At 46.0% G+C, this 21,038-nt stretch overlaps 1 protein-coding gene across 2 annotated transcripts in view; it reads right to left on the reverse strand.

Annotated features, from left to right (window-relative positions):
* Window positions 1-21,038, reverse strand: part of Egflam (EGF like, fibronectin type III and laminin G domains) — a 177,763-nt gene that overhangs the window by 23,824 nt on the left and 132,901 nt on the right. For both annotated transcript variants that reach the window (XM_021183287.1, XM_021183286.1), the window contains exons 9-17: window positions 20,652-20,752; window positions 19,471-19,571; window positions 18,194-18,338; window positions 15,143-15,332; window positions 11,962-12,087; window positions 10,576-10,819; window positions 6,528-6,639; window positions 3,008-3,124; window positions 453-633 (exon numbers count right to left, since the gene is read on the reverse strand). In XM_021183287.1, the coding sequence (XP_021038946.1) occupies window positions 453-633; window positions 3,008-3,124; window positions 6,528-6,639; window positions 10,576-10,819; window positions 11,962-12,087; window positions 15,143-15,332; window positions 18,194-18,338; window positions 19,471-19,571; window positions 20,652-20,752 (1,317 nt within the window). The remainder of the gene's footprint in view (window positions 1-452; window positions 634-3,007; window positions 3,125-6,527; window positions 6,640-10,575; window positions 10,820-11,961; window positions 12,088-15,142; window positions 15,333-18,193; window positions 18,339-19,470; window positions 19,572-20,651; window positions 20,753-21,038) is intronic.

Consider the following 21,038-nt stretch of genomic DNA (forward strand, 5'->3'; position numbering starts at 1 on the left):
ATATATATATATATATATATATATACATACATACACACATACACATATACATACATATATGTTACTGAAGTTGTTGATCAAACTGACCCATATAGCTGTACCTGTATTACCAATATTCCCCTTAAAAGAACTGGCCTCACCAACCCTCATGGTACAGGTCTATAATCCCAGCTTCTGGGGAGGTTGAGGAAACAGGTTTGTAAATTCAAGGCCTTTTTGGGCTATAGATGAGTTCAAGACCAGCCTGGGCAAATTAGTGAGATGTTCTTTCAAAATAAGGAATTACAGGAAGGGTTGGGTATGTAATTCAGCGATAGAGTTTTTGCTGAATATGGGTCAGGCTATGGGTTCAAGTCCCAGTACTGGGGGGGGGGGCGACAAAAGGCATTCCCCATAGTTCAGTCTGTGGCTTCCATGCCCTCTAAGACACAAAGCTAAGACCCCAAATGTACCTTTCTGGCAGTTCAGGCCTTCGAAGCCCAAGGGACAGTCACACTCATAACCCTCCTTCCTGGGCCGACAGCTGCCCCCATGGGCACAGGGAGCCCCTACACAGGGGTGGGCTGCGTTCTCCACATTCACACCGGATGTAAAGTCGTGCTTCACATGGATGGTCCGGTCGTTGAGGATGATCTTTGGATAGAGAAACACAAAGAAATTCAAGACTTGGAAAGCAAGTTTGACAGTTTCCAAAACCTGAGCTACAGAGTGAAGGTGGTTAATATAGAAAGAATATCTGAAGACTGATCCTTTAGAAGAGGTGAGTGTGGTATCTGGAAGCAGCAGAAGAGAGCCTTCTGTTCTGATCAGTTATCTCTGCTGGGACAGCCCTTAAGACTGGAAGTAAACAACTCAAAATAGCTTCAAGAAGTCCCTAAAACTGACCACTAGAGTTCTTCCTCCCAAGAGTGTATACACAGTAAAGCCGGCTGAGAGACACTCTCAGACCAGCCAAGCTACAAAAAAGACTCTCAGGCCTACTGAGGTGCTTGGAGATGCACAGGCCTAGCAGCCCAGAAGAGACAGAAATTGGCCAATCACAGAAGAAACAGAGTCCAGCCGAACTACACAGAAGAGGATCTGACCAACTGAGCCACGTGGCAAAGAAACTCCAACTTGTTGAGCTACCTGTTGATATCTGCACTTTGTGATCCAGGTTTCTGGCTTTTGTGAGCTTTTGACCATGCTAGAGTGGGCTTTGATGATATAACTGTTTGGGGGTGATTTCTGTGTCAGTAAATGACCCCCTCATCCATATTCCTATAAGTCATTTTCCTAGTATACTATGTGATATTCCCTAAACCAGCACCTGGCCCTGAACAAGTCTCCCACCTACTCCTCTTGACTTTCTTCTTCAACATTACTGAGTGTCCTCTCTCCACATCCTTTACAGAAGCACAGCAAAGTTCAGGCCTCCCTTTTTGTTCTACTATGCATAACCTTCCTGGGGTGAAGAGTCCTGCTCTGTCTTCCCTGACAAATGGCTCTAGGCAGAGCAATGTATTTCTGGGAAATGTCATTTGGTGCCTTACCTCTTTCCAACATTTTTAGCCCTTGGCTTTCCAACTGACAGAAGAAATATCCTGGGGGATCCCCCATTGTCTTCGGGGTTAAAAGAGGTTAGCAGAGGTGCTTTCTACTGGGAATCTACCTCCATATCCAAAGATCTCCTCTTTCATGGAGAGGGCTGTGAGGTTGGGAGGAACCTCTCCAGGTCCTGAATCGGAGAAGCCACTAGTGAAGAACCTTCTCGTATCTCCCTCTTCTCACTCGGCAGATAAAAAATATACAAAGCCCAGGAGAATGTGCCCCACCAATACAAGCCCTACGTTCGTTGCCTGCTGGCCCTGGAACAGCCAGTGCCTCAGTCAGGAAGGGAAGGACAGCCTTTCTAGAGGGCAGGAGAGAAGGGCTGTGTGCCCCGTGAGCCAGAGGCAAAGTTTGAGGATGGAGGGACCTGTGGGAGAGCTTTTTCACACCTCACACCTATGATCTATGCGAAAATGTGACCAATGCCCCGTGTGGGGAATCACAGTCTGACCTGGGATGACAATGACATTGTGGCTCAGCAATAAATGACGTTTGAGAGCAAGCAAATGCTGGCTGGATTTTTTTTTTTTTCTGAACTAGCAGTGAGACATGAGGACACACACTAGGGTCCTTTCCCAAAGACAGTCTTCAAATTAGAATAGTACCATCTCTCATCTCTTGGTGTCACAACTCCCTCATCTTTTACTCTCATTCTTTGTCACAGGTCCTACCTTGGTCCCCACACCACCCTTCATCACTAAAGGGAAGCAAGATGAGGCTAACCCAGGGTCCAAGTTCACTTTTCTTCCATGCAGGCAGCCCTGCATGTCTGGGCTCTGAGTCACACTACATGTCTGTAGCCAAGGAGCCCAAGGTCATCACGACCCAAGGGATCTTGAGCATCCCCAAGAGAATGAATTGGAGACATGAGAGTGCAGCCAGCATCGTCCACTAGCCAAGCAGCTCTTTTATCTTCACCCTTCTGGATCACGTTTCTGCAATCCAAGAGCTCGGTTTTATGATTGATGAGGAGCAACTGCTCGGGGGTGGGTGGGTGGGTGGGAATAACAGTTGGCTCTTACGTGGAGCAAAGGACACAATGACTGGGAGAGAGCCTAAGAACAGGGAGCTTGCTCCACACCTCCGCTTGCTCCTTCCCTGGCTACACAGGTGTCTGTGGCATTCTGGTGTCAGTTATCTCTCCCAAGAGCCCTAGAACATTTGGGGAATTTCTGCTGAAAAAAAAATCACCTTGACTTTATAGAATCACTCTGTACTAAACAGAAAGCCGGGAACAGGTGTTTGGAAAACTAGACTGTGAGTGTTAAAAAATAAAATCGTAAGCATTTTGGCATTTTCTCAAACCCTCTTCCTGAGGCACAGAAGAGAACAGCGATTATATCATATGTACAGTCAGAGAGACATCAAGCGTGTGTACAGTCAGAGAGACATCAAGCATGAGGAGGCAAAAGCATACCTTCTGAATACCCCCACTAAATGGATGGAGGATCCCCGAGTTCTTCTTGACATCATCGTAATTTGGGACTCCGCCAATAAAAATGTCCGTATTACACTTAATCTGGGTGAAGCCTCCCTGTCAAGGCATAAAGAAAAGCAAGTGACAGACTAACTTCAGGACAGATGCCGACAACAGTCTCGGGAGCCATCACAGCAACCTGGTCATGCATTGCCGGGCCTTCACATTGTTTTGTGAGGTAACTGACCTTGAATGTCAGGAAGTTTCTTAGCCTCCCTTAGACTCAGTTTTATTGTGTGTAAATAGATCATAATATCCAAATCTCAGAAGCATCCGAATGTGTGTGCAGACTACATCACTGCTGATGGGTGTGTAGTGCCATTCTCTACTTGGAAAAACTGCTTCCAACCAGTGGAGCTCTGATGAGATCATGGAGCAGAAAAGCAATGAACCCCTCTGGGCAGAGGATTTCAGATCTTGGAAGTGGGTCTCTATACCCTTTCGTCTCTCTTCTTCCTTCAGTCTAGATAATAAGTGGAAGCTGCAGCTAGCCACTGGTGGCCATGTGCATGAGCGAGGACTAACACTCTGTTATAAATTGATGGCATTCTAGAGCAGTTGGTGCCACTCTAGCCTATTCTGAGGGCAGAGATGCTCTGTATTTAGACTTTGCACAGAGCTGAATGCATTATCAACATTCCAATATGTGCCTACTGCTCTGTTTGGAGATGGCATGGATAGAACTCCAAGACAAAGGACTAAGGGAAGGCATAGGGCTGGGATTCTTGTGGTCAAATAAATGTAAAGAGCAAAGAAGTTTTTCCATCCTCCCAATTCTTGGGGGAACCTGTCATTCTTCTCCCTTGCATCTTAGGTAGCAACATGTGTATTACAATTAATGACTAAGCTCACTCAGTATAACCCATAAGCAGAACGTGAAGCTATCATAAGATAGCAGCAGAAATAAACCAAACACCTGAGTTTGTCCGGCATCAACACACTTTAAGAAACACAAACTAGTGTTCTTGGAGTTGGAACGATGGCTCAGTGGCTTATTGTGAGAGTTAGGAGAACTTGTGCTTGTGGAACATCCTGAGGACCTGAGTTCAGGCCACAGTAACCATGTCACAAGCCAGGTATTTCACAAATGCCTCTGAGGGATCCATCAGCCTCTTCTGAACCCCTGCCCCATGCATAGGTACACGTGTGACGTGTGTGCGCGCACACACACACACACAGAAGCACATATAGCCACACATACACAGATACTCACACACATAAGTACTTTAAAAGATAATCATGTCTGTGATAACATAAGTACAAATAATAGCATCATAAGACCATGATTAGGCACCTGCTTAGTGTGCTCAAGCAATGTCGATGCTGAACAGACATTAACAAGTAGGTGAGACCCAATTCTTGTCCCATGTGAGCTTATACACTGGTGGAAAACATGGGCAAATCCACGGGTAGTTGGGATCAGAGCAGATGAGGACTTTCCAGGTTCCTTTGAGTATGCCTGAGGACAGGGAGGTCTCTTACCTCATCCTAGATGCACGGACTGGGAGAGCTGATCAAGGAAGACTGGCAACTTTGGAATTGGAAGCAGTTGGGGTTGTGGGGTTTATAAGAAGCAGACAGGGTTGGGAGGACGAGGTAGTGCAGAGCCTCAGAAGTCATTTGAGGACTTTGACTTTGCAAAAGTCAACAAGTCTGAAGCAAGAGGCGGGCTGGGTGTTTTAGGATGATCAGTAGTCAGAGAGAGGAGAATGGATTGGGGATCACAGAGGTGGTGAAGAGGAGACAGATGATCACAGATGACCATGCCCCATTTATCTGTAGGAGTTCCTCCAGGGCCTAGCTGCTACTGTTTGTAATGCTGGGGATGGAGCCTAAGGCCTGGTCCATGCCCATTCTAGACTAGCACATTACCAGTGAGCCAAACCATGGCCTCGAACAGGTCTTATTCCAATGCATGGTCATGAAGGAAACACAGGGGCTTCTGGGGATTCAGGCTGCCCAATAGTATGTATCATCAAGACTTCCAAGCCTCTCTCCCGTGTCTCTGACTCCAGAGCTGAAAGAAACTATTAGAGGAAAGGAAGAAGGCTGTGGAAAGTTCTGACTTTGACTCCCAATGTGTCCAGTGAATGGGGTGAGAGCAACTTTATTCTGGCTTTTGAAGATCCATCCCTCTTGCTGACAAGGAAGGGGGTAGGTGGCCTATAGTTTCATGCAAATTGTCCTCATCTCCTCTTTAAAAAATTTTTCTTTTGGATTTTGACCCTGGAAATAAAATCAACTACAGTGAAAAGTGCCCTGGCATCTATAATAGTGCAGTATAACTAATGAGAGTAAGAAATGGAGCAACATAGAGACGACCATGTGCTAGGTACTGCTGTGGTTCGCTTACACAGTTCTCCTAACTCTCACAATAACTCTCAGATGTGTGTTGTCATCAGCAGGATTGCCTCAATTGATCTAAGGATAATGATTCGATCAGAAAAAACGAAACTCAGGAGTCAGATGACCAGCTTGAGGTTACCCACTGGTGATCGGTGAAGCTGGGTTTTGGAAGCTTGGGAATCAGGTTCTTGTCAAACATGTCATGCCTACACTGCTGGGTCTATGATCTCAGCTATCACATCATATAGATGACAAGGTCAGAGGTTGATGAGTGGCAGGGTATAAAGAGCAGAAAGCAAGTTCTTAAAAGTGCCCTGGTCACTAAGTGTCATGGGTTGAATATGTTTGGCCCAGGGAGTAGCACTATTTGGAGGTGTGGCCTTGTTGGAGTAGGTGGATCACTGTGTGTGTGGGCTTTAAGACCCTCATCATAGTTGCCTGGAAGTCAGTATTCTGCTAGCAGCCTTCATATGATGATCTAGAACTCTCAGCTCCTCCTGCACCATGCTTGCCTGGATGCTGCCATGTTCCTGCCTTGATGATCATGGACTGAACCTCTGAACCTGTAAGCCAGCTCCATCAAGTGTTGTCCTTATAAGACTTGCTATGGTCATACTGTCTGTTCACAGCAGTAAAACCCTAACTAAGACACTATGTATTAACGAAGAAGTATATCTCAGGCTTATAAAAAGCCCTGTGAGGTCAATACTCTTGCTGCCATTGCTGTTTGTAGTGGCAGAATGGACATCATTTTCTAGAGGAAAACTGGAATGTCAACTCAGCACTGGGACCTATGTACTCAGATGCAACATGATGCTGTTAAAAAAATTTGTGTGTGTGTGTGTGTGTGTGTGTGTGTGTGCGCGCACATGTGCACACACATGTGTTTATATATATATGGTGTGCACATGAATGGGGGTCAGAGGACAACTTGCAGGAGACAGTTCTCTCCTACTCCATGGATTCTGGAAATCAAACTCAGCCTTGGTGGCAAGCATCTTAGCCCACTGAGCCATCTGGCAGCCCCTTTCATGCTACTTGTCTACCAACATCAGTAGAAAACAATGGCCTGGTCCTCACCAGCCACTGGGAGGAACAAGTGTGTCCTTCTTACCTCTGCCATTCCTTCTACCACCTTCTGCTTGTCCACCTGTAAGATCCCATTCTTCGCTGTGCGAGACACGCGTAGGTCATGCCATTGGCCCAGGGTGAGGGGATCCTCACTCCTGTTGGAGAAAGATGTGATGTTAACATTCCACATCCACTTGACTGGATGAAGAAACCAAGCTGACTGGTACAGAATTATTGTGGGTGTCTCTATGAGAGTTTTTGAGAGGTAATCCTCTGAGTTGATGAACAGAGTGAAGAAGACAGCTTTTGTCAAAGCAGTTGGACATTACCCAACATTTTCATGGGTTTAAACAAAATGAAAAGTCAGGAAAAGCATCGACCTTCTCCCTTTGAATGGAGCTTGTACATCCATTTTATCCCGCGCTCGGACAGTAGCATTACTCCTAGCTCGTGAGGCCAGAACCTGCTCACAAGTATCTTGGTTCTTGGCCCTTTAGACTCAGGCAGAGGCTTGTGCCATGGACACATATGTGGGCTTGGGGTGAACTACACCATAGATTTTTTGGGTTCCAGCTTCCCTGTAGAAAACTGTGGGATGCCTCAGTCCCATACTCATAGGAGATAGTTTCACCAGACAAATGTTTTTCTCCATCTCTGTCTATATCCTGAATGGTTCTGTTTTCCTGGAGACTCTTAATAGGGGTCAGCATGTCATAGGTGTGTACCACCATTTCATCAGCGTGGCTGTGATGAAATCGATGCCAACCATAGGCACCGGAAGAGGCAGTGTGAGATGTGCCTGTGCCTCCAGATCTTCAGGTCACCCTTTCCCTTGAAAGGGTGATTCAAAGTGCAAGTGATTATCATGGTGTCTTCTTTGCTAAACTTGATATATACAAGTAATATATATACATATATACATATGCACATATAATATATGCATATATACACATATACATATATGCATATATGCCCATATACATGAGTTTACACACAAAGATCCTTCATGTATTTAAAAACTTAATCCCCAATGTGAGAGTTGGGATCTTTGAGAGGTGAATAATTGGGTAGTATGGTCTTTGCTTCATGGGTGGATGAACGTCATTATCACCTAGATTGGGTTTTGGATATGAGTGTAGAGTTCAGTCCCTCCTTTTCTACATGGTCATGCAAATGTGTTCTCAGACTCATCTGGCTTCCCACCCAGGGGAGACAAGAGAGGGCCCCGGCCAGGATGTGGGTCACTTGACCTTGAACTTCACAGGCTCCATAAATGTGAGACATGAAGTTTCTGCTCTTCGTAGGTTCTTCACATTTTCAATAGTCTGTTAGAGCAACTTGCAAAGAATCTTGCCAAGGATAAGCAGGCTGCGTGTTTACTGGGGATTTCAGAAAGGATTAAAATGACCTTAAAATCGCAGTTACTAAGTCAAGGTGGGAGCACTCGATGCTTAAATGTGACGTGCAGGAGTTTCTCGCATTGCCTTTTGGAGTGAGGTGTGCAGAAAGAATGCAATTATTGTGTTTCTATTTCTAACAATGCCTGGCTCCTGGCCTTCACTGAACCTCCCAATTACTTTTTGGTCCTGTATCATCTTTAGAAAAACTATGAAGAATACCAATGGCGTGATTATTAAAGGGTCAGCACCCTCTAATTTGATTCCTCTGCTCAGGCAAATGCTTTTGTGATTTGTCCTTAGCAATTAGAATTTAATCACCTTGGCTAAATCAATATGCAATAAAGAAACAAGCAGGCCTTTTTAAGTGGTCTATTTCCATAATGACGAACAGCATACTAGTCATGTCTCTGTCCTGCAGAGGTCACTGGCTGTCAATCCAATATCTTCTTCTGCACAGTATATCGATTACAGCCATCGAGAGCTCATTCCAATCGTCTTGATGTTTGAGTCAAGCCGTAATGATTTCGACCACAATATCCTTTTCCTAAAATTAAAATGACTTGGCCCATTCCACTGCTTCCTACTGTCCAGGCTTTCCCCTAATTTTCTTAATTAAGTGGGGATTCTTTGAACCAGTTTTCAAAATAAATAACTTCCCAAGAGGCATGGGAAATGCTAACAGAGATCCCTGCTGCCAGGTTGCAAATGAGACAGATGTGGGAAGGGGAGGCCGATGGTGGTTTAGTCTCTGGTAACCTTTGTCTTATGTTCAGTTAGGATTCAAGGATTCTTTCTCTAGTCACCTTCCCCAACAGGTAGGAAAAGGATACTTCACACTGTAATAATAATAATAATAAACAACCTAAAATCGTTCTGATAGAAAATTGGCATTAACTTATGAAACAGAAATGCTGAGAGCTTAGGGTCTAGCTGCCAGTGTCCCCAAAGTGGGATCTGTGGCTGCAGAGAGGCTGGTGGGAGGAGTGAGTGTTCTGGAAGCAGTGGGAGGCATGCCTCTGCCTCCAGATCTTCAGGTCACCCTTTCTCTTGAAAGGGTGACTCAGAGTACAAGGTGATTATCATGGTGTCTTCCTCTCTAAGCTTGACATATAGTTCTGAGTAGAATGCTTGGGCTGTTTTGCATAATCATATGTAAATTGAATCAATTAAATACCCACAAAAATTGTCTTGAGGTATAAAATGTTTTACATAACTAGAGGGACAAAAATGTTTGTCCCATCCCTTCCCTGGCTTGGGAGGTGTCAACTGGTGTGGAAACTCAGCCACAAGGACAAAAAAGAAAAAAAAAATCCTTTGACAAACAGTGGAAACTTAATAGAGACAGCATTTCCCGTCAGCCATGAAAATAGTCAGCAGTTTAAGGCAACGGATCATGGTAACATCTCCCTCCCCCACACACGCCTTCTAAAAATGACAGGCTGGCAAAATGAATACCACTAAGCTACAGCCGCAGTTTCCTTGGAAATAACAACAGACAGAGAGCCCACGCCAGGGTTTAAGCAGAGCATCCAGGCACTTTGAAAGGAAGCATTAGATACACATAGCAGCACTGACCTCTGTATTAGACTAGGGGCCCTTGAGCTTGAAAGTTAAAAGTAGTCGCATAGTGAGGGGCCATGCTGTCAAACTGACTCCTAAACATTTATGCTGATATCCACAGCCCTGGGCTGTTCTCAACACTGGTCAGACGAACTTCCTTTTGCAGTATGCAGTAGTAAAGGGAAAGATGCATACGCAGTCAAAGTGCGGAGAAGAAGATATTGGTTAGTCTAAACTGGACAGCTGTTTATTTCCCACCCCCACCCATCTACCCCTGCTACCAAGGCTCAGGGATTAGTAAAGAGGAGGAGACGGGCAGACTGTAAGAGCAGAGGTAGGAGTGCTGTAGCATTCTGTCTTCTGGATGTCATGCAGCTATGGCAAATGTGAACTCCTAGCAGCTGCAGTTACCAGCCCAAGACTGAGCCAGGCAAAGTCCTGGCAAAGACATGGAGGATGATACCTAGGTCCCGAGCCTCATCAAGGAGCTGTTGGCAGTTGGGAGTGGCTGGAGGAGGGAGACCAGAGTGCCTGCACTCTTTGTAGGGAGTGGGCACTGGGAGGATTCCTGTGCTATTGTGGAAGATCTCCTACCCACAAACACCAACCCGATATAGTGGGTTATTAAAAAAATACAAAGTTGGGAAGGAAATGTGCTCAGCATATGCTTCTCTGTGTAAGGTGGGAATGGGTTATTGTAGCCCCCACAGGAAGCAAGGTCATTTTCCATTAAACAGAAGCTGGGAATTAATACCTGTTTGATAAGTATTTGGTGAAAGGAAGGAAGGAAGAATGGAGGGGAGGAGAGAGAGGGGGAAGGAGGGTGGAAGAAGGAGAGGGAGGAAGTGAGGGAAGGAGGGAGAGAGAGAAGGAAGGAGAGGGAAGGGGGAGGGAGGGAGAGGGAGGAAAGGAGGGAAGGAGGGAAAGAGAAGGAGGGAGGGAGAGGGAAGGGGATAAAGGGAGAGAGGGAAGGAGGAAGAGAGATCATCTGGCATAGTTCAGAAGCAGCACAGGCTTCCACAGAACACTAGCAAAGAGAAAACAGGAAGAGGATGGCGGTTGGCCATTTAGTGGTCACAGTGGTGGCTGTGGTTTGGAGGGGAGGAAGTTGCAAAAGGCCTTGGCCCTCACCTGAGAACTCCCGTCCCAGAACCACAGTCGAAGCGGAATTCCACGTGGCCCGCAGCCATATTGATGGACAGGAAGTCCTTGCTGCCCGTGTCGTAGCTGTACAAAAGGACACCATCCCCCGAGTCTGGCCGAAAGGTGATCTCGAACTCGGTGAAAGAAAGATAATGCTGAGGCTCCAGGGGCCAGGGTGTGGCAGCATAGGACCTCAACGACTCTCTGAACTGAGGGATGGTCAGGGCAAAAGCTATAGAGACAAACAGAGTGTTAGCGAGCCCTGGGTGGCTGAGACCAACGAGTGCCCTGCATGGCGCTGGGATATTTCCCTCCTGCACAGGGGAAATTACCTACATCTACTAGTTGCCCTGTGGGTATGGCTGGTATGGCTGAGTTCTGCAAGGGCAGTGTGGGTAGATTATCACATGGCACCTCATGTCTGGCCCCTAAAACTTCCTCCCTTCCCTGGGGCTCTCTCTCCTACTGACATGATGGCTAGATAGATAAAAGACTCAGAGGGGGACTCTTGGGGTGGACACGCTGCTCCCTACGTGACTTTATGGAGCAGAACAACCTCTAGCACTAATGACCGGAAGTGATGTAGCCTGAACAAGAATCAACCCCTCCCTCCTATGTGAACTTATACAAAGCCAAGATGTCTGAAGCCAGCCCTGGCTCAGCTACACTCTTACACTGATATGAGATTTGAGGAGATAGCATAAATATTTTCCCCCTGGGTAGCAACTCAGTTTCACACCTGAATCATTTATGGGTAAAATTGATTGTTTTTTATAATCATAGTTCTAATTTTATTCTCTTTTGCTTTTAGTTTTTGAATTTTGGAAAAATTAAAGTAGGTTCTAGCCTTCATGTTTATTTTCCCCCCAGATCTTTAAAACTTTCAGTTATTATTCCTGAATGTTCATCTGTACACATTGTGGTGGTTGTACATTACACGTATATGTACAAATATATATGCACACATGTGTATATTTGCATAATACAACATAAAAGATAGGATCAGTCGTCAGATCAGAGCAAAGAGGTAAAAACAAGAGCGGATTTGTCTTATCACATTATTGATTTGCGTGTACACTTTCCCAATATTTTCTCAGAAACCGTCAGATATTATAAAGAGCATGGACTTGTAGTTCACTCGAGCCAGCCCTGTAAAAACCCTACGAGTGCAGGCTTTCTAAGTGCTACCGGAAGGCCAGAGGAGCCGGCCCATGGTTGGGACATTAAAAGGGATATATCTGTGGTTAGTTTAAAACTCTGCTCTTCTGAGACTCTCCCATTCCTCCCGCCAACGCAACCTGGATGTGGTTAAACGGGCATCTATGGAGAATCACATCCACATGCATCAATACACAACCAGGGCCACCCTCTCACCATCTTCACAGTGTCGACCCCTGAACCCAAGAGGACAGAGGCAGATGTAGGAGTCGGCCTTGATGGCTGCGCAGGTGCCCCCATGGATGCAGGAGGCTTCGTCACAGATCCCACTGCTGCACTCCCCTAGACAGAGATCACAAAGCCAGGTCACCAGGTGCCCACCCAGAGATATACAGCAGACCCCAGCATCATGAAGGGCTTCCCCGTTCCTAGTCTCCACCAACACATAATGTACCAGCTCCCAGAATGCGAGAACCCACTTCTTGGTTGTCATCTCCTGTTGGCTTGTCCTCCGGAAGAGCTGAAGACGTTTCCAAACATGACGGACACAATAAATCAAAGGACACATTTTGTAACCACTGAGGGGGATGATGGAGTTGTTCCTGCTTTTAATCCATCTCCACGGTTCCCTAAAGCAGGATGGATGGATAGCGAGCACGCCCCCCCCCCCAGTGTTTATGTTAAAGGCGTCCTGATTGTGTGACCCCAATTAGCTTAAGTGCTGCTGCCTCACTGGTTCAAAGCTCAGCCATTCAGGCAAGCCTGGAAACAGCAGAATGCTTGCTGAGCTCCTCCTCTGAGACAGGAAGAGCAGAAGTGTCATGGCGCCTTGGCAAATGCTCTGGAATCCAGTTTCTCCTTCCACAGGACAGAAGGTGGAACCTAATAGTGAAAAGTACCTCAGGCTTACCTCCATGACCCAGGATGTGTGTGTGTGTGTGTGTGTGTGTGTGTGTGTGTGTGTGTGTGTGTGAGAGAGAGAGAGAGAGAGAGAGAGAGAGAGAGAGTATGTGGGCTTGTGAGTGTATGTGTGTATATGTGTGAGAGTGTGGATGTATATATGTGAGAGAGTATACATGAATATGCGTAACTATAAGAGAATATATGACAGAGTGTATGAGAGACAGTGTGTGTGAGTATGTTTGTGTGTGGGATATGTGTGTGGGAGTGTATGTTTGTGTGTGTCAGAGAGAGTGTATGTGACAGAGAGAGTGTGAAAGAGTGTGCGTGGTGAGAGATTATATGTGTGAGAGAGTATATGTGTATGTACCCTGTGTGTATGAATATGTGTGTGAGAGAGTATGTGTATGTATATTGTGTGAAGATTATGTGTGAGTTTGTGTGTGGCAGAGTGTGTGTGGTGGAGAGCACCTTTGTGTTTGTGTATGACGAAAAATATATGTGTGAGAGAGAATATGTGTGTATGTATACTCTGTATATGAATATATGTGTGTGAGAGAGTATGTGTGTATGTTAGAATGTGTGTTTGAGAGAATGTGTGTGTCTATGTGCGCACACACCCATGTATGTGGCACGTGTATGTGTGTCCTTTTATTAAACAAGCAGAGTTTTTGGAAGAACTACTCTGGCACCGTCATGCACATCATCTGACATGGGAATATATGGGCTTGCTCTCGCTCACTTTCCTCTACCTGTCTTACCAGTGTCTTTCTAGAAAATGCTGGATGAGTGCAAAGTACCTTTTCCAGGGAGGATGGAGGAAGGGGGCATGCACCTCCCCGGGATATAAAGTCCAGCTACCCTGTTTGCCAGTGCTTTGCTACCACTGCCTGACTTGGTAGCTAACTCTCCAGAGATGAACAGCTCCCCTTAATTGGCTATACACCATCTTCAGCATAATCAGCAAGTTTAGTCCCATCTTTGCTGACCAGTAATGGTCCCCTGCATCCCTGACCATAAAGACTCCCAAGGAGAAGCTGGGCAGGGTGTGTTCAGTTTCCACATGGGGCAAGAAGGGCAACTTCAGGTGGCTAGAACACTTAAAAGCCCACAGCTGGTGGACCAGTCTGGTACGTTAGCCGAGAGAATCCCTGCTACACCAGGGCAAATAAAACTGACTATCATCTCCTTTTTGTCACAGTTCTGAAAACACAGACCCCAGCCAGAGTTCAGAGACACCGGCTTTGATCTGACAGCCAGACTCATGGAGCAGAGGGCCCAGTAGTTCTTCTAGTTCCAGAGAAGGACTGAAGTCTGTGGGTTATTTCAGATTCACCTGGAAGAAAGCGGTGTTCAAACCTTCTTTCTACAATGTAACTGGTTTTGAGAGGACGGAATAGAGGTGAGACATGAAAGGCAGGTGGGTCCTGTGGGACTGCTCAGGTAATGTCATTAAGGTCCCTGATGACCCATGGGGAAGATGAGTGGTGGACCATGAGGGCAACAGTAGCAGAAATAGAGATTGGGAAGAATCAGAAAGATGGCGGGACACTTTATTATGGAGGCTGGGGGTGGGGGTGGGGGTGGGGGTGGAGGAGCTGACTCACAGATGGAACACCTAACTCTCAGAATGACTGAGTTTGACAAGAAGACCTCTAACATTACATGAGATCATAAGAGTGGGACACCCTGAGCTGGTCTGTCTAATGGCCTCAGGAGAGAGATCTGGACACCCGAGAGACAATGGGTGTGTACACATAGGAAAGACAGACCATGTGTGGAGAAACTGAGAAGGCAGTCACTATTTATAAGCCAAGGAGAAAGGCCTAAGAGAAAGGAAACCCCTAGACCTTAAACTCGGCTCTTCAAACTACAGGCAGTCCCTGAAGGAAATGGCCCATCCTGCTCTTTTCTGAGGTTGATTCTTGTTCTGTAAAACAATCCCAGCTCTGCTGCCAATCAGGAGAAGATACCTCCCTTTGCAAGCCCCCACCATCCACCTATATAGTAGCCGAAATAGCATTTTCTTCCTTCTACAATTAAGGGAAAAGGAACCATTAGACACTATGGTCAAGACTTAGACTTTCCTGGGACTAGGGAGATGGCTTAGTGGCTAAGAGTACCTGTTGTTCTTGCAGAGGACCCAGGTTCCATCACCTGCATCCACATGGTGGTTCAAAACTGCCTTTAACTCCATTTCCAGAGGATTCATGCCATCTTATGGCTTCAGTGGGCACTAGGCATATAAGAAGTGCCCATACATATGTGCACAGAGACATGGGTACATCAGAAGAAAAGAAAAAAGTGCAGGCTGCTCTGTCCACTGAGCTTAGGCTATTGTGACAAGGCACAGAGCATTTGGCCTCAAGATGGATGTGACCATAGAGCGTACAGACTTGGGGTTATCACTTCTGAACCCCTGTGTGAACCAGTTGTCCTACTGATTACCCAAACCAGAAAGGAACCCCCAGATCCAGTCTAGCACCAGGGCACTCACCAACATCAGCTCCATTGAGGGCTTTTCCTAATGGCCAGGGCCTCATGTCAATCTTCTTCCCATTAACAGAAAGTGACTGCACACAGCCTTGGAAGCCACGGTTTGTCCCTGTTGCTCTGACCAGCCAGTAAGCGCTGGGAGCACCACCGAGGTACAGAGGTGTCCGGAAGGTAATTTTACTGTACTGCCCCTTTAAGAAAAATGAAAACTTTATCTCATTTAAAAAAAGAAAAAGAAAGTGAAGAAAAACCGAAACACAACAGATTGTTATGTGGGGTATGGCTGAGAAGTAGGTTAAAACCTTAGGGAATCCTATATCTGGATTTGTCTTTAAGGCATGAGGCTGCTAGGTAGTGAAACCCACAGTTATTGACTATCAGAGCCAACTCACTGACTCCTTAGAGGGCTGAGTTTCCAGAAGCAGTGATTTTGGAACGGCTGGAAAGGAAGGAAGGAGGTCACATCCAAGCCAATCTAGCAGGCTGACATCCAAAACCAGCAGTGCTCTGTCCAGTCTTCACACCAATCTACTGTGTACCTTGGATGGGTCATGGGGGCCATTCTGTGCATCCGAAGGTTGGCATGTGTGGGTGAACATCTGCCCTTTCACAGTCCCCAGCCCCAGCCAAGATCACACTAAATACCATAAGAGGAACTGTTGTCAGGAAACATCCAACAAGTTGTATTACAAAATACCTTGACCTTTGCTCGTGGGTATAATTGTATAATTCCTTTTTTTTTTTTTAAATGTAAGTGTTACCTTGAGTCAGGAAGCTTCTAAACCAGGGCCAAACCAATAGTCTGAAGTATAAATTTGGAGGTTCGAAAGTACAGAGCTGAATGTGAAGGTAAGAGATAATTAAGGTCTCATTGGTTTCTCTGTTTTCAGTACATGGGCATCTCATGCATCTAGATTAAATGATAACAATGGGAACTGGGGAAAGCACAGCTCCCTTCCCTGGCTATCATCTGCATGTACCCTTAACGTGGTTGCTTCCAGCAAGTGGGAACCCAATCACTGTTCGATATGTTCCAATGATCAAGTAAGATTTATGAGTAGGAGGCTGAACCGCCCAGTACACAGAGGTTCTAATGGTTCTTAAGTTGCTACCATCACATGAACCAAATGCTCTCTTGGCCTGTTCTGTCCAGATTCTCAGGAGTCAATTCTAGATCCCGTCCTCTTCTGGTTTTGTTCCCTAAAGTGCAATACTTTTTTTTCCCCCTGGGGCATAAATGTGTGAAGAGGGAGAGTTTGTTGACTTTGGCTGCCCGGGCACAGGAGTGCCCTGAGTCCCCCGTGGCAGCCTTTAACACATTGGGATGGCTTGGAGGCACAATGTTACTCCCTAGCTCTCAGGGGACTAGATGGAATCCATACTAGGGAAAGTTGTGCTGGATTCTCAGTCTTGCTGACACCCTCTTCTGCCCTGTACAACTTCTCTTCTCCAATACTGGTCTCCCCAGAGAGCACTTTCTAAAAACATCCTATGCACAGGACCTCACCTTGAGCCTGTTTCTGGGGAACCAGCTTAAAATAGCATTTTCTGTCTCTTGACAGTTATTAAACAGTCCCCAGATGATGGCCTGCTTCCATTTGCTGGGCTCGAAAAGTCCCAGTAAACGTCATCCTGACCAGCCTCAAAGGCTCATGCTGTTTTGCAGTTAATACCTATATTGGATAAAGTCATTGAATATTGGGATTGGGAAAACATAAAACCACATATAATGAGGGTTCCCACAGTTTCTGGATTCTTTGCATAGCTCTCTCAGTGGCTTTCATATACTTACATATTATATATGTGGCTTACATATTTTATATATATGACTACCCCTGGGACAGGGACCCATTGCTGAGACAGTCTCTCACACCTGATAGACACCCCTAAGGCTCTCCCAGAAGGCTGATCCTTCCTCCTCGCTTTTCTTTCTTTGGCCTGTTCAAAAGACATTGCCATCCTCCTGACTGCTCCATTGAGTCAATCACTCACTGACGGCACTTCAGGTCATACTAACTTGGATGACAGCCTTTGGAATTTACTTTTATCTCTTAAAATGCCCTTACATTCCTTCTGAGGGTTAGAGTACTTCAGAATTCCATGCATACATCTTCATGTATGCAGACTTACATTTCTTTAGTTTATTAAGGCTACCTCATGAAGTCCATATGCCAATATCTATTAAACCCCCTTGCTTTTGACCACCCTGTCTTCATGGTAGTAGTCTAGACTCTTGACTGAAGTTTCTTTATTCTTATCGAACTTCATTTGACCATTTCTTACTATTGTACTATGATTGTGCACTGTGTACTTGTTTCCTCCTTAGCAATCTCCGGGTATTGTAATTCCCTAGAGTTGGACCCAAATCAACAAGACTTTCAGGCATGTGCCTTTATTGCATCATGCCTTATTAGTAGCACAGCAAGGACCTGGCAATGGGAAGGATGCTTAGACATAGGCACAAAGGTTCTGGTGCTGCCTGTTCCCTTGGAGAATATAGAGACCTTGATGATTGTGACTCCAGGCTTGGCTTCCTGCCAGACACTAATTCAAACTGTTTAAAAGATAATCTTCAAATTACTATGAGCACAACAGATGTGTGGGTACCTCAGTGGCCTCCAGAGTGATGCAAGAGATAACTAACTTACTTCCTCCTACAATGAAGCATCCCAATAAGGAATAGTGGATTATTTCTATATGTGGATCCAGACAGCTCAATTCTTTCTAGGTTATTTGCTAAAGCCACAGATTATAACACTAGTGCCTACCTTTGTATTTGATGCTAATGATGGGCTTTTTTTTGATCTCTGGCTTAGACAACTGTGTGCAAAGATAACTCATCCTTGCACACCTGGCATGTGATGTATCTGTGCACCCATCGAGATCTCCAGTAGGTATGTATGGAAAGAGCTTGAAAGCTAAGGGGATCCCAACAGAGCTCGCCTGTGTGCCTATGAAAATCCAGCCTCTAGAATTGTCCAGAGTTTTGATCATTTTAACAATCTTCTCTTGAAGGCCAGATAGGATGAGCAGGGTATGGACTCACACTCACCTGGGACTGGCCTGTCACTGGGGTGCCATTATTCAACTGCAGCATCCCATTCAGGCCATCTCTGTACAGTGTCACCGTATGCCAGGCCCCAAGTTTGATTTTGGTCTCACTTATGATGATGGCAATCCCAGTTCCACAATTAAACCTAATGGAGGGAAAGAAAAGGGAAGGAAAAATTCTTGGATAAACAAATTCATGTCTTCAAACTCCATATCATCCCTTTGGCTGGTCTCTCTCTCTCTCTCTCTCTCTCTCTCTCTCTCTCTCTCTCTGTGTGTGTGTGTGTGTGCGCGCACACACACGTGCGTGAGTGCATGAATGCATGCATGCCTGCCTGTCTGCATGCCTGCCTGTCTGTCTGTGTGTCTGTGTGTGTCTGCGTCTGTGTGTAGGCCAGAGGTTGACATTGGTGTCCTCCTCAATTGCTCTCCATTTTATCTTTTGATACTGGGTCTTATTTATTTGTGACCTCACCATTTGGATAGACACACTAGCCAGGAAACAAATACCTAAATAAATGAAATAAACCATTAGGGTTGGTATAAAATACTGCTTGCTCTAAGGAAGGCATTGTGCTAAGCACATAAGACAGTTCATGTAATCCATCACATCATCCTTTGAGAACAGGCAACTCCCACAGCACATGCCACCTGCCAAAGGCCAGGCAGCAAGGAAATGATGCTATCAGGAGACTAGCTAGGGCACCATGTCAAGGCTGACATCTGCCATTCATTCACAGACAGACTTTATGTGACCTAACTCTGCTTCATGCAAAATAAAAGTCAACTAAAAGCAGCTTCCAAAGTTTCTGGGGGGGGGGGCGGGGGGATGACCAGGGTATAGAAGGCAGGTCAAAGGCTTCAGCCCAGTCCCAGGGAAGTCATGGCAGTATTGGGACCTCTCTGTCAGTCCTTGGGAGCCTGTGCTCCCTCCCTACCCTCCATGGCTGTCAGCCATCCTGTCTCAAGAAGGCCCTGAGAAGCTCCTGCCTTCTCGAGCTTCTGGAAAGACAGGGCTTGTCCTTCACCACGCCGGCATGACCCCACAATGGGTGCTCCATTACCTAACTGGTGTAAGAATGAACGAATGAGGCAAGGCTCCGAAATGCAAATCTCTAAGGTTACCCTGCCATCCCAGCTCTCCAGGACTAGAGACACTGGCCTCAGCTCATCTCTGGTGCACAAGTTCTTTAGTGACTGAAATCCAGTTGTGTGCACTGCAGTGTACAAAGTATATGGTAGAATTTAAAAATCTATAGGACTTAGGGCAAGAGTTACCTGAAGTGGAGGGACCGCCGGATGAGAGCCAGGGACATGAAGTCTCCTCTTCCGTGCTCACTCTCTCCGCAGTAGAGCAGCAAGCCATCCTCCGCCTCTGCCTGTGAACACACGAGCAAAAGCCACATAAGCCATGGCCACTTCTTCCTCACCTATAAACACTCGTGAAGACAGGTCATGAATGCTCTCCTCCGCCAGCCTACTGACGCAAGCATGTGGACTCCAGAGAGTCCTCATGTATCCAGGCCAGTTCCTTGTTAAAAAAAAATTGCAATGGTATAAATAGTGGGAGGAACACCTCTGAGGGGAGGAAGGCCCATATCTGATTGGCTCTTCACATGTCTTTGTGGATGCACCTGCGAAGCTTCCAGAAAAGCCTGTGTCCTAAAGCCCCGGTCACAGAGTACCTTGTTTGTGCTCATCAAATTTCTACTGTCACTGATGAACACCCCATTTTTTAAAAATAAAAAATAGTGTTTGTTTTATGTTCTTTGGTATTTTGCCTGCATGTGTGTCTGTGTGAGGGTGTCAGAAGCCCTGGAATTGGAGTTACAGACACGTGTGAGTTGCCGTGTGGGTGCCTGGAATCAAACCCAGCTCCACTGGAAGAGCAACCTGTGCTCTTAACCACTGAGCCATCTCTCCAGTCCCAAGCATTCCGTTGTTTGATGTGTTCCTTCTATTTGTCCGCTCTACCTGGGAAGCATGTAGGTTTGCTACTCTCCTACCATGCAGACAGTACCAACAGTCCAGTGGGTAGTCAGCTAGGGTGAGGCCACCGCTGTGACAAAGGGTATAGGTTTCCAGACTCCTGGCCATTTTGCTTCTTCAAAGGTACTCAAAGAATTCTGCTAAGTTCAAGGTACTAGCTGAATGCTAATCTTTAAATGACTGAGAGCAGAGGTCTCTCTGTAAAAGGACTCCAGGAATGGAATGCATTGTAAATCCTGAAATCCAGCCCCTGGAAATCATCACGGAAGTAGCTTTCCCATTGAGGATCTAATCTTCCATAGTTTATGGCATCCTAATCCACCCTCACCTAGCTGTGAACCTGAGCATTGTGAACGTGCCCCACCAGCCAGATTTTGTGACTGATTGCAGGTCCAGGTTGGTGTTTTACTTTCCCTCTTCCGATCCTTCCTCTGATGTAATCTGCCATTCAAATGCCCAGCAGTTCTTACCCTGAACTCCAGAGTAACCTGAAATGCCTGATAAGAGTTCTTCAGAGGCTCAAAGGTTACATAGGAGTGGCCAAAGAACTGAGGATACTGAATGAAGATATCTGAAAAGAAAGAGCACAATGGGTCAGCGCAGCCTTATCTCATTCCTCAAAGCAGATATCAACATTGTCTGCCTATCACCCCAGAAAATCCCCACGTAGCCAGTAGCACTTAGCTTCCTTCCCATGCCCCTTTCTCTGCCTTTCTCACACGCCTTCTACCCTTGAGATCAGAGGCTTCTGAAACTCATCAGAAGGAACAGTCCCTGCTTCTCAACATCCCTCATTTCCTTCCTTCCTTCCTTCCTTCCTTCCTTCCTTCCTTCCTTCCTTCCTTCCTTCCTTCCTT

This window comes from Mus caroli, chromosome 15, assembly GCF_900094665.2.
Source record: "Mus caroli chromosome 15, CAROLI_EIJ_v1.1, whole genome shotgun sequence".
In the NCBI taxonomy this organism is placed as follows: Eukaryota; Metazoa; Chordata; class Mammalia; order Rodentia; family Muridae; genus Mus; species Mus caroli.